Here is a 12725-nt window from a genome sequence, read left to right as displayed (position 1 = left end):
CGCGGTCCAGTGTGTGGTATGTGTGTATATGTGTGTGTATATGTGTGTGTGATACGTGTGTGTGTGTGTGTGAATGTGTGTGCAGCATATGTGTGTGTGTAAGTGATGTGTGTGTGTGTGTGTGTATGTGTGTGTGTGTGTGTGTTGTGTGTGCGTATATGTGTGTGTCTGTGTATGTGTCGTGTGTGTTGTGCGGTGTGTATACGTGTGTGTGTGTGTCTGTGTGTGCGTATGTGTAACGGTGTGTGTGTGTGTGTTTGTTGTATGTGTGTGTGTATATGTGTGTGTGTGTGTGTGTGTGTGTGTGTGTGTGTACGTGTGTGTGCAGTGTATGTGTGTTCTGTGTGTGTAGTATGTGTGTATGTGTGTGTGTGTGTGTGTATATGTGTGTGTGTGTGTGTATGTGTGTATATGTGTGTGTGTGTACGGTAAGTGTGTTGCGTGTGTGTGTGTATGCGTGTGTGTGTGTGCGTACGTTGTGTATGTGTGTGGTGTGTGTGTGTGTGTGTGCAGGTATGCGGCATGTGCAGGCACCGATCAATTGAAGGTGTTCTTGAACTCAAGTAAGAGGTAGAAGAGCTTATGAAGTCGTCCCTACCATGAGAACCAACCATAAGCAGCGGCTGGCGCCGTTCCCCGCCAACGCCCCTAGGGTTACTCTGGCGACCGCATAGTTGCACGGAGACGGTGCTGATGCTGTGTTGTTCCCATGGTAACAGTTTTGGAGCGGATGCTCCTGAAAGATCTGGAAGAGACCAACAGAAAGAAGGACCAACTCAATGTGGCGGTGTGTGCAGATATGGCAAAAGTACTCACTTCCCGTACTAAAGTAGAAGTACAGATACTTTTGTTAAAAAATACTCTAAAGTAGAAGTACTGATTTAACTTCTTTACTCAAGTAAAAGTAACAAAGTACAGGCGTGGAAATTTACTTAAAGTATAAAAGTAAAAGTAGCCTTGCGAATGAATACCATGTTTTATGAAAAGCTGCCTGGACCAAACAAATCTAACTAGAGTGGTAGCTGAGAAACTTCAGTGGACTCTTTTTATGCCATTGGCTACATGTTAAATGGATGTCTGCCAATAGGCCTAAAACATGACACATATATGATTATTGTGACAGAGACTGGGACTCCAGGTTAATAAGATCCTGACTGAGTAGTAAGATAGAATTCACAGATCCAGTTACTCTATTTTAATCTTCCCCTTAACATTTAAAGGAATCTACAAGAAAATAAAGGATTCAATATGAATTACTAAACAGACAACACACAAACATCCATACTACTAGTACTAACGTTACCACCATCAAGCCACAATGTTTTGCTGCAAATGAATGCCGCCGAATCTGTCGAGTCGTTGCATCAAGTGCAGCGTAGCCTACAGTATATCCCCATCCAATTAGATTCAATTAGATTGAATTCGGTATTGATGACGCGAAAAATAATAACGGTAACTCCAGTGAAATGATTTGAAACTTGTTAATGAGGACTAGATTAGGACTGGATTTAAAGATGATTCTGGTTTCCAACTTTGCCCCCCCAGGTGTGTCTGTTAAAACACGGACGGAGACAACTTCTCTCTTTTTTATTTGTTTTTTTTATTACTTTATTGTAGTGCTTTTCATATCCAATCACATGTTGTTACATATTTTTTCCTTTTGCACTTCAAATTTTTACAGTCTTATATTATTTAATAACATTATTAATAATAATAATAAAAGAACCCCATAAAAAAAGAAACAAAACTAGAAAAGCAAAAGCAAGAAACAATGACGTTGATATGTATGTGAGTGTGTGTACGTGCGTGTGTGCGCGCGTTCCTGTGTGCTTGTGTATGTTCTTGTATATGTATGTGTGTGTATGTGTGTGTGTGTGTGTGTGTGTGTGTGTGTGTGTGTGTGTGTGTGTGTGTGTGTGTGTGTGTGTGTGTGTGTGTGTGGCGGTGGCGTGCGTGCATGTGGATGCACTGCAACCTATATCAAGCCATTGAAATACTTCGTTATTTTATCTAATATGTCGGGATATATTTTCTTCCATTTTTCTAAGCTATTATTAGCTATGAAAGTGAGCTTTTCCATTTCTAATACTTGTTCTATTGTGTTACACCATAGATATAATTCTGGTGCTTTTGATTGTTTTTCCATGTCCTTGTCAGTTGTTTCAGTGCTGTAAGACGTAGCATATTAAAAATATTTCGATCCTTTTATCTTACATTGTATACCTATACAATTTGTATACCTAAACAATTTTCTAACGTCAGGGATTCTTTAATATCAATAATTTCTTTCATGGCCTTTTCTACCGCTTCCCAAAAGCTCTTTATTACTGGACATGTAAAGAATATATGTGTATGATTTGCTTTATTTTCCCCGCATTCTCTCCAGCAACCAGCTCCTGGAGACTGGAGATTGTTCCCATGATATGAGGTGTAATAAAAAATCTCTGACTTATTTTCCAAGCAAATTCTCTCCAATGTTTTGACGAAGTTATTTTAAAATTATCTTTTAAGGAGTCTCTCCAAGCCTCGCCTGAAATATTTATGGATAATTCTTTTTCCCATTTTTCTTTTGCTTTACTCTCCACGTTTGTTAGTTTTTGCAGTATTTTATAAACATCTGAAAGTTTTCCTGTGCCTTTATTTCTATTTTCTGCCAAATATTGTAGTAATTAATTTCCCATTTTCTCTTTTGATGCTTTAATAAGATCAAACAACGTGCAACCTAGCTAACAGGTGAAGAACACAAACAACAAAATCACTAGCTAACTTACTTTAAGTTTGCAAGAACTATAGACCAATACAACAGCAGGCTTAAATGAACTGACAACATAAGTTATACTACAGTTCTCAAGGACGCACACACACCATCTATCTGATTATCCTCTTTTCTCTCACTTTTTTCTCCGTGTGGCTCGCGGTGTGAGGCGCGTGTCCGCGCTATTTTCCAACATGCGCTCACCCGTTGTACAAAACTAAAGTAACGAGCCAATTGTCTAAAATGTAAGGAGTAGAAAGTACCGATATTCTTGTTAAAATGTAAGGAGTAAAAGTAAAAAGTCGCCACTAAAATAAATAGTAGCCTAAAGTAAAGTAAAAATATCTGAAAAATCTGTGTGTGTGTGTGTGTGTGTGTGTGTGTGTGTGTGTGTGTGTGTGTGTGTGTGTGTGTGTGTGTGTGTGTGTGTGTGTGTGTGTGTGTGTGTGTGTGTGTGTGTGTGTGTGTGTGTGTGTGTGTGTGGGTGTTTGTCTGTGTGTGTGTGTGTGTGTGTGTGTGTGTGTGTGTGTGTGTGTGTGTGTGTGTGTGTGTGTGTGTGTGTGTGTGTGTGTGTGTGTGTGTGTGTGTGTGTATGTGTCTCTGTGTGTGTGTGTGTGTGTGTGTGTGTGTGTGTGTGTGTGTGTGTGTGTGTGTGTGTGTGTGTGTGTGTGTGTGTGTGTGGTGTGTGTGTGTGTGTGTGTGTGTGTGTGTGTGTGTGTGTGTGTGTGTGTGTGTGTGTGTGGTGTGTGTCTGGTTGACTGTTTAATGACGATTATATGAAACATCCATGTTTGCGAAATACCCAAAACAATGAAAAAAGTGACAAAGAAGCAACACAAATGTTGAAAAAACATCATGTTGATTTACAGTGTGTGTGTGTGTGTGTGTGTGTGTGTGTGTTCTGTCTGTCTGTGTGTATGTGTTGTCTGTCTGTCTGTCTGTCTGTCTGTCTGTCTGTTTGTGTTTTTTGTGTGTGTGTGGTGTGTGTGTGTGTGTGTGTGTGTGTGTGTGTGTGTGTGTGTGTGTGTGTGTGTGTGTGTGTGAAATGGACATAGACCTGACCTTGATGAGTTTGGCAAAGGTCTCGTAGATGAAGATGAGGGAGATGAGGAAGGAGAAGATCTCCTGAGTGAAACGGGACACGAAGCGAACCAGGATGCTTCCCTCCATCGCCACGGTGACCAGAACGATCAGCACCAGCCAGAAACCGATCCACACCCGGCCCGTCAGATACTCGATGCCGTTATCTCTACAAAACTACACACACACACACAAACCCACCAGACTCCATGTAAATAATCAGGACTTTTAGCGCTAAAAGTCCTGATTATTTACATGGAGTCTGGTGGAGATATGCTGGCTCTATACACGCTAAAAGTCCTGATTATTTACATGGAGTCTGGTGGAGATATGCTGGCTCTATACACGCTAAAAGTCCTGATTATTTACATGGAGTCTGGTGGAGATGCTGGCTCTATACACACTAAAAGTCCTGATTATTTACATGGAGTCTGGTGGAGATATGCTGGCTCTATACACACTAAAAGTCCTGATTATTTACATGGAGTCGGGTGGAGATATGCTGGCTCTATACACCAATTAAAAGTCCTGATTATTTACATGGAGTCTGGTGGAGATATGCTGGCTCTATACACGCTAAAAGTCCTGATTATTTACATGGAGTCTGGTGGAGATATGCTGGCTCTATACACGCTAAAAGTCCTGATTATTTACATGGAGTCTGGTGGAGATATGCTGGCTCTATACACGCTAAAAGTCCTGATTATTTACATGGAGTCTGGTGGGTCTGGTGATGGTGATTTCGGGGCTGTTTCATGGTAAACTAAAAGGATCTTACTCTTGTTTATTTATATGGAGTCAAGTGTCCTGCAGAGTTTGCAGTGTAACAGCGCCAGACCATGTTTGTCCCAGATAATATTTTGGTGATCTTACGGTGTAGAAGGCCTCCTCGAACACCAGCAGCGGTCCAGAGAAGCCGATCACCAGCAGAGGCTGAGCACCCAGCAGGCTGAACACTATGCCTTGCATCGCCGTGGCAACTATCAGCTCCGAAACGCCAATCAGACCCTCGGTTTTCTCACCTGTGCCACAGGAAAGGACAACAACACCTTCACAGTTAGAGATCTTGGAAAATAAAAGGCTGTGGAAAAAGTTTAAGAAGTGTGTGTGTGTGTGTGTGTGTGTGTGTGTGTGTGTGTGTGTGTGTGTGTGTGTGTGTGTGTGTGTGTGTGTGTGTGTTGTCTGTGTCTGTGTGTGTGTGTGTGTGTGTGTGTGTGTGTGTGTGTGTGTGTGTGTGTGTGTGTGTGTGTGTGTGTGGCACATTATGAGAAATATGTTTTTGAACATTAACTAAAGGTCAGACACAGTAATTGCACATCCTAAGGAAATCTCATTGTGGGACTGGCTCTAGTGGCTGAATTTCGGGAAAGAGACTTCAGATACAGTATTAGGGACCACTAAGGTCTATATAAAAGAGACTTCAGATACAGTATTAGGGACCACTAAGGTCTATATAAAAGAGACTTCAGATACAGTATTAGGGACCACTAAGGTCTATATAAAAGAGACTTCAGATACAGTATTAGGGGACCACTAAGGTCTATATAAAGAGACTTCAAATACAGTATTAGGGGACCACTAAGGTCTATATAAAAGAGACTTCAGATACAGTATTAGGGGACCACTAAGGCCTATATAAAAGAGACTTCAGATACAGTATTAGGGGACCACTAAGGTCTATATAAAGAGACTTCAGATACAGTATTAGGGGACCACTAAGGTCTATATAAAAAGAGACTTCAGATACAGTATTAGGGGACCACTAAGGTCTATATAAAAGAGACTTCCAGATACAGTATTAGGGGACCACTAAGGTCTATATAAAAGAGACTTCAGATACAGTATTAGGGGACCACTAAGGTCCATATAAAAGAGAGCTTCAGATACAGTATTAGGGGACCACTAAGGTCTATATAAAAGAGACTTCAGATACAGTATTAGGGGACCACTAAGGTCTATATAAAAGAGACTTCAGATACAGTATTAGGGGACCACTAAGGTCTATATAAAAAGAGACTTCAGATACAGCATTAGGGGACCACTAAGGTCTATATATAAAAGAGATTTCAGATACAGTATTAGGGGACCACTAAGGTCTATATAAAAGAGACTTCAGATACAGTATTAGGGGACCACTGAGGTCTATATAAAAAGAGACTTCAGATACAGTATTAGGGGACCACTAAGGCCTATATAAAAGAGACTTCAGATACAGTATTAGGGGACCACTAAGGTCTATATAAAAGAGACTTCAGATACAGTATTAGGGACCACTAAGGTCTATATAAAAGAGACTTCAGATACAGTATTAGGGACCACTAAGGTCTATATAAAAGAGACTTCAGATATACTATTAGGGACCACTAAGGTCTATATAAAAGAGACTTCAGATACAGTATTAGGGGACCACTAAGGTTTATATAAAAGAGACTTCAGATACAGTATTAGGGGACCACTAAGGTCTATATAAAAGAGACTTCAGATACAGTATTAGGGGACCACTAAGGTCTATATAAAGAGACTTCAGATACAGTATTAGGGGACCACTAAGGTCTATATAAAAGAGACTTCAGATACAGTATTAGGGGACCACTAAGGTCTATATAAAAGAGACTTCAGATACAGTATTAGGGGACCACTGAGGTCTATATAAAGAGACTTCAGATACAGTATTAGGGGACCACTAAGGTCTATATAAAAGAGACTTCAGATACAGTATTAGGGGACCACTAAGGTCTATATAAAGAGACTTCAGATACGAGTATTAGGGGACCACTAAGGTCTATATAAAAAGAGACTTCAGATACAGTATTAGGGGACCACTAAGGTCTATATAAAGAGACTTCAGATACAGTATTAGGGGACCACTGAGGTCTATATAAAGAGACTTCAGATACAGTATTAGGGGACCACTGAGGTCTATATAAAGAGACTTCAGATACAGTATTAGGGGACCACTAAGGTCTATATAAAAGAGACTTCAGATACAGTATTAGGGGACCACTAAGGTCTATATAAAAGAGACTTCAGATACAGTATTAGGGACCACTAAGGTCTATATAAAAGAGACTTCAGATACAGTATTAGGGGACCACTAAGGTCTATATAAAGAGACTTCAGATACAGTATTAGGGGACCACTAAGGTCTATATAAAGAGACTTCAGATACAGTATTAGGGGACCACTAAGGTCTATATAAAAGAGACTTCAGATACAGTATTAGGGGACCACTACGGTCTATATAAAAGAGACTTCAGATACAGTATTAGGGGACCACTAAGGTCTATATAAAAGAGACTTCAGATACAGTATTAGGGGACCACTGAGGTCTATATAAAAGAGACTTCAGATACAGTATTAGGGGACCACTAAGGTCTATATAAAAGAGACTTCAGATACAGTATTAGGGGACCACTAAGGTCTATATAAAAGAGACTTCAGATACAGTATTAGGGAACCACTGAGGTCTATATAAAAGAGACTTCAGATACAGTATTAGGGACCACTAAGGTCTATATAAAAGAGACTTCAGATACAGTATTAGGGGACCACTAAGGTCTATATAAAAGAGACTTCAGATACAGTATTAGGGAACCACTGAGGTCTATCTAAAAGAGACTTCAGATACAGTATTAGGGGACCACTAAGGTCTATATAAAAGAGACTTCAGATACAGTATTAGGGGACCACTAAGGTCTATATAAAAGAGACTTCAGATACAGTATTAGGGACCACTAAGGTCTATATAAAAGAGACTTCAGATACAGTATTAGGGGACCACTAAGGTCTATATAAAAGAGACTTCAGATACAGTATTAGGGGACCACTAAGGTCTATATAAAGAGACTTCAGATACAGTATTAGGGGACCACTACGGTCTGTGAAAAAGGTCTATAGGTCTCCTTTAACTCACCCAGCAGTCCTCCGAAGGTGATGGCGGGCGACAGCGCTGCGAAGTAGATGAAGATGACGGCGGCCATGCACTGCGGGTTCAGGGCGTCCCGGAGGTCGCTGAGGTACTGCGGGTAGCGCCGCGTCACGTCAGAGATCAGACCCCCGAACAGCCGGCCGGAGCGTCTCAGAGGCTCCTCGCCAGGTTTGGAGAGAACGGGGGAGTCTGGGAGGAAGAACGGAGCGCCGTTACAGGCCGATTAATGAGCACACATGCAAGGATTACATCTCAGGAAATATGGTTTTCAGAGTCCCTTTATTGGATCATTTCAAGAGAGAAACACAATCACAAAAATCAAAGCATGTCAAGAAAAGAAAAACCTAAAAAGTGTTGAAAAAAGTGTCAAAAAGCATCAATGAAAAGCGACCAAAAAATGTCAAAAAACCCTAAATTAGAAAACCATAACAGAAGTCTCAGAAAACAAAAAGAAGCATCAACTGTTACGCAGATTTTTTCCCTTTCCTTTATTGTGTTATATACAGTATCCTTTCTGTGCATGTTATATGTTTTTTTTCATGCTCTCCATGTGTTTTTATAATTTTTAGCACTATCATGTAGCACTTTGAGATTTGCGTAAATATAAAGTGCATTACAAATTAAATGTATTATTATTATTATTATTGTTATAGGTTTACAAAGTGAAAAAGCCCAAAGTCCCCCCCAAAGGGACTTACCATCTCCAACAGAAAACACTGTTCACAAACTGCTCCAAACAGCTCTATTGTAGTCCAGCCTTTACTTCAGAGACAAACGTTATAATGCTCACCTAGCTGCTAGCATGGCAGTGCTTCTGACTGGCTAGTAGTCCTTACCTAGGTACTATCAGGGCCCTCATACTCTGCTTCTGACTGGCTAGTAGTCCTTACCTAGGTACTGTCAGGGCCCTCATACTCTGCTTCTGACTGGCTAGTAGTCCTTACCTAGGTACTGTCAGGGCACGCCCTCATACTCTGCTTCTGACTGGCTAGTAGTCCTTACCTAGGTACTGTCAGGGCCCTCATACTCTGCTTCTGACTGGCTAGTAGTCCTTACCTAGGTACTGTCAGGGCACGCCCTCATACTCTGCTTCTGACTGGCTAGTAGTCCTCACCTAGGTACTGTCAGGGCACGCCCTCATACTCTGCTTCTGACTGGCTAGTAGTCCTTACCTAGGTACTGTCAGGGCACGCCCTCATACTCTGCTTCTGACTGGCTAGTAGTCCTTACCTAGCTACTGTCAGGGCACGCCCTCATACTCTGCTTCTGACTGGCTAGTAGTCCTTACCTAGCTACTGTCAGGGCACGCGCCCTTTAAAGACCTCAGTACTTTGTTCTTAAGTCTGTCACGTATTTCAAGTTGAAAGTATGTATGTATGCATGTAATCGTTATTTGGGCTTTGTCTTGTGTTTCTTCTCTCATTTCCTCTCATCCTTTCACTGTCTCTTATCTACTGAATATAACTTATATATAATAATAAAGGTTGTTGCGTTGGTAACCGACCTCCATCGTCCTGAATGCTGGCCTGTTTCTCCGGCAGTTTGCCGCTCTGTTCTTCTCTCTTCCGGAGCATTTCTCTCTGGAAGCGAGCGACGGAGCGGAGAAGATCGTCGCCCCCGACGACGTCCGAGGGCGGCAGGACGACGCTGCAGTCCAAGAACCGGTTGATGGCCGACAGCAGATCCTGCCGCTCGTCCGCCTGGTACGCCGCCTCGTGGAAGTGCTGAGGAAGCGGACAAACGCTGAATAAAAATCAACACTTTTCTCTCAAAGTATTCAGACTTTTTCTCTCAAAATATTCAGACTTTTCTCTCAAAATATTCAGACTTTTTCTCTCAAAGTATTCAGACTTTTTCTCTCAAAATATTCAGACTTTTCTCTCAAAATATTCAGACTTTTCTCTCAAAATATTCAGACTTTTCTCTCAAAATATTCAGACTTTTTCTCTCAAAATATTCAGACTTTTTCTCTCAAAATATTCAGACTTTTTCTCTCAAAATATTCAGACTTTTCTCTCAAAATATTCAGACTTTTTCACTCAAAATATTCAGACTTTTTCACTCAAAATATTCAGACTTTTCACTCAAAATATTCAGACTTTTTCACTCAAAATATTCAGACTTTTTCACTCAAAATATTCAGACTTTTCTCTCAAAATATTTAGACTTTTTCACTCAAAATATTCAGACTTTTTCTCTCAAAATATTCAGACTTTTTCACTCAAAATATTCAGACTTTTCACTCAAAATATTCAGACTTTTCTCTCAAAATATTCAGACTTTTTCTCTCAAAATATTCAGACTTTTCACTCAAAATATTCAGACTTTTCTCTCAATTTATTCAGACTTTCTCTCAAAATTTTCAGACTTTTTCACTCAAAATATTCAGACTTTTCTTTCAAAATATTCAGACTTTTTCACTCAAAATATTTACTTTTCTCTGAAAATATTCAAACGTTTTCTCTCGAAATATTCAGACTTTTTCTCTCAAAATATTCAGACTTTTCACTCAAAATATTCAGACTTTTTCTCTCAAAATATTCAGACTTTTTCACTCAAAATATTCAGACTTTTTCTCTCAAAATATTCAGACTTCTCACTCAAAATATTCAGACTTTTTCTCTCAAAATATTCAGACTTCTCACTCAAAATATTCAGACTTTTTCCTCATCATTTTTCTCATCCTATAATCATCCACAACAGGTGGTGCCAAATATTCAAAAAAGCGTCAAAAACGTTGAACTTTTTTTGCTAAAACAGCCACAAAAACAGTGAAAAAGAATCTAATTACTAATCACTAATTTCAAATAAAAAAATTCTTTAATAAAACGAGATTTGGTCCACATGAAGTTTCTTTAAAAGGGGGGTCAGCTTGTATTCGGGTCAAAGCAGTATTTAACACCATCTGGTGGTCACATCCCAAAAAGTGGCAGGAAGTATTAATCCTGCAGGGAATATACGCTCAACGACGGACTCTTTAGACACTTATTCTGCTTACTTAAACTTAAACTAACAGTTTTGTGAATACTGTGGACTGTAAACTGACTCACCTTGTCGGACATGAGCGTAGAGATGGAGCGTCCGACCTGGTGGTAGTCGATGTTGGCGGTGGGCGGGCCGAGCAGCAGGAAGAGGAACCTCACGGGGACGGGGACCTCCAGGACGGACTCCAGCAGGACCGCTTCCTGCAGACGCACAAACGCCATGGAGGGCTGCTGCAGGAAGCCCACGCTGCCTGCAGACACAGCACAGGGAGGCAGTTAACACCCTGCCTGCAGACACAGCAGAGGGAAGCAGTAAACACACTGCCTGCAGACACAGCAGAGGGAAGCAGTAAACACACTGCCTGCAGAGACAGCAGAGGGAAGCAGTAAACACACTGCCTGCAGACACAGCAGAGGGAGGCAGTTAACCCACTGCCTGCAGACACAGCACAGGGAAGCAGTTAACAACCTGCCTGCAGACACAGCAGAGGGAAGCAGTAAACACACTGCCTGCAGACACAGCAGAGGGAAGCAGTTAACAACCTGCCTGCAGACACAGCAGAGGGAAGCAGTAAACACACTGCCTGCAGACACAGCAGAGGGAAGCAGTAAACACACTGCCTGCAGACATAGCAGAGGGAAGCAGTAAACACCCTGCCTGCAGACACAGCAGAGGGAATAATAACGAAGGTTATTACCCACGAGGACCACGGTGGCCTCGGCTCTCTCGGGGATCTTCTCCATCAGCTTCACCTCATGTCTGGACCTGGAGGGACCAATGGGGGGGGAGTCTCTCTGAACACACACACACACACAACACACACACACACACACACACACACACACACACACACAAACATGTACACACACACACACACAGACACACACACACACACACACACACACACACACACACACACACACATGTACACACACACACATGTACACACACACACACATATGTACACACACACACACACACACACACACACACACACACACAATGTACACACACACACACAGACACACAACACACACACATGTACACACACACACACAAGACACACACACACACATGTACACACACCAACACACACACACACACACACACACACACAGACAGACACATTTACACACACACACACACAGACACACACACACACACACATGTACACACACAACACACACACACAGACACACACACACAGACACACACACAGACACATTTACACACACACACACACACACACACACACACACACACAGACAGACACACACACAGACACACACGCACACACACACACACACACACACACAGACACACACACAGACACATTTACACACACACAGACACATTTACACACACACACACACACACACACACACACAGACACACACACAGACACACACACACATTTAAACACACACACACATAGACACAAACACACATTTACACACAACACACACACACACACACACACATTTAAACACACACAGACATACACACACAGACACACACACAAACACACACACAGACACACAGACACACACACACATTTAAACACAACACACACAGACACACAGACACACCACACATTTAAACACACACAGACACACACACAGACACACAGACACACACACAGACACACACACACAGACACACACACACACACACACACAAACACACAGACACACACACATTTAACACACACACACACACACATTTACACATCACACACACAGACACAGACAGACAGACACACAGACACACACACACACACACACAGACAGACAGACACAGACAGACACAGACAGACACACACACACAGACACACACACAGACACACACACAGACACACACACACAGACACACACACACAGACACACACACACACACAGACACACACACAGACACACACACACAGACACACACACACACACAGACAGATAACCACACAACACACACACAAAACACACA

General features: G+C 41.6%; 1 protein-coding gene across 1 annotated transcript in view; it reads right to left on the bottom strand.

The window, feature by feature from the left end:
• Positions 1 to 611: 611 nt before the first annotated feature.
• The window catches only part of LOC120555032 (anion exchange protein 2-like), a gene marked incomplete at both ends in the record, with an annotated part of 14359 nt that continues 2245 nt past the window's right edge, over positions 612 to 12725 (bottom strand). Inside the window, 7 exon segments of the mRNA XM_039793834.1 lie at positions 612 to 745; positions 3818 to 4012; positions 4709 to 4857; positions 7749 to 7952; positions 9268 to 9487; positions 10814 to 10998; positions 11446 to 11542. Coding sequence (XP_039649768.1) covers positions 612 to 745; positions 3818 to 4012; positions 4709 to 4857; positions 7749 to 7952; positions 9268 to 9487; positions 10814 to 10998; positions 11446 to 11542 — 1184 coding nt within the window.

This window comes from Perca fluviatilis, unplaced genomic scaffold (genome assembly GCF_010015445.1).
Source record: "Perca fluviatilis unplaced genomic scaffold, GENO_Pfluv_1.0 PFLUV_unplaced_scaf_107, whole genome shotgun sequence".
Lineage (NCBI taxonomy): Eukaryota > Metazoa > Chordata > Actinopteri > Perciformes > Percidae > Perca > Perca fluviatilis.
Note: the sequence above shows the minus strand (reverse complement) of the source record. Positions and strands in the feature narration are given on the sequence as shown.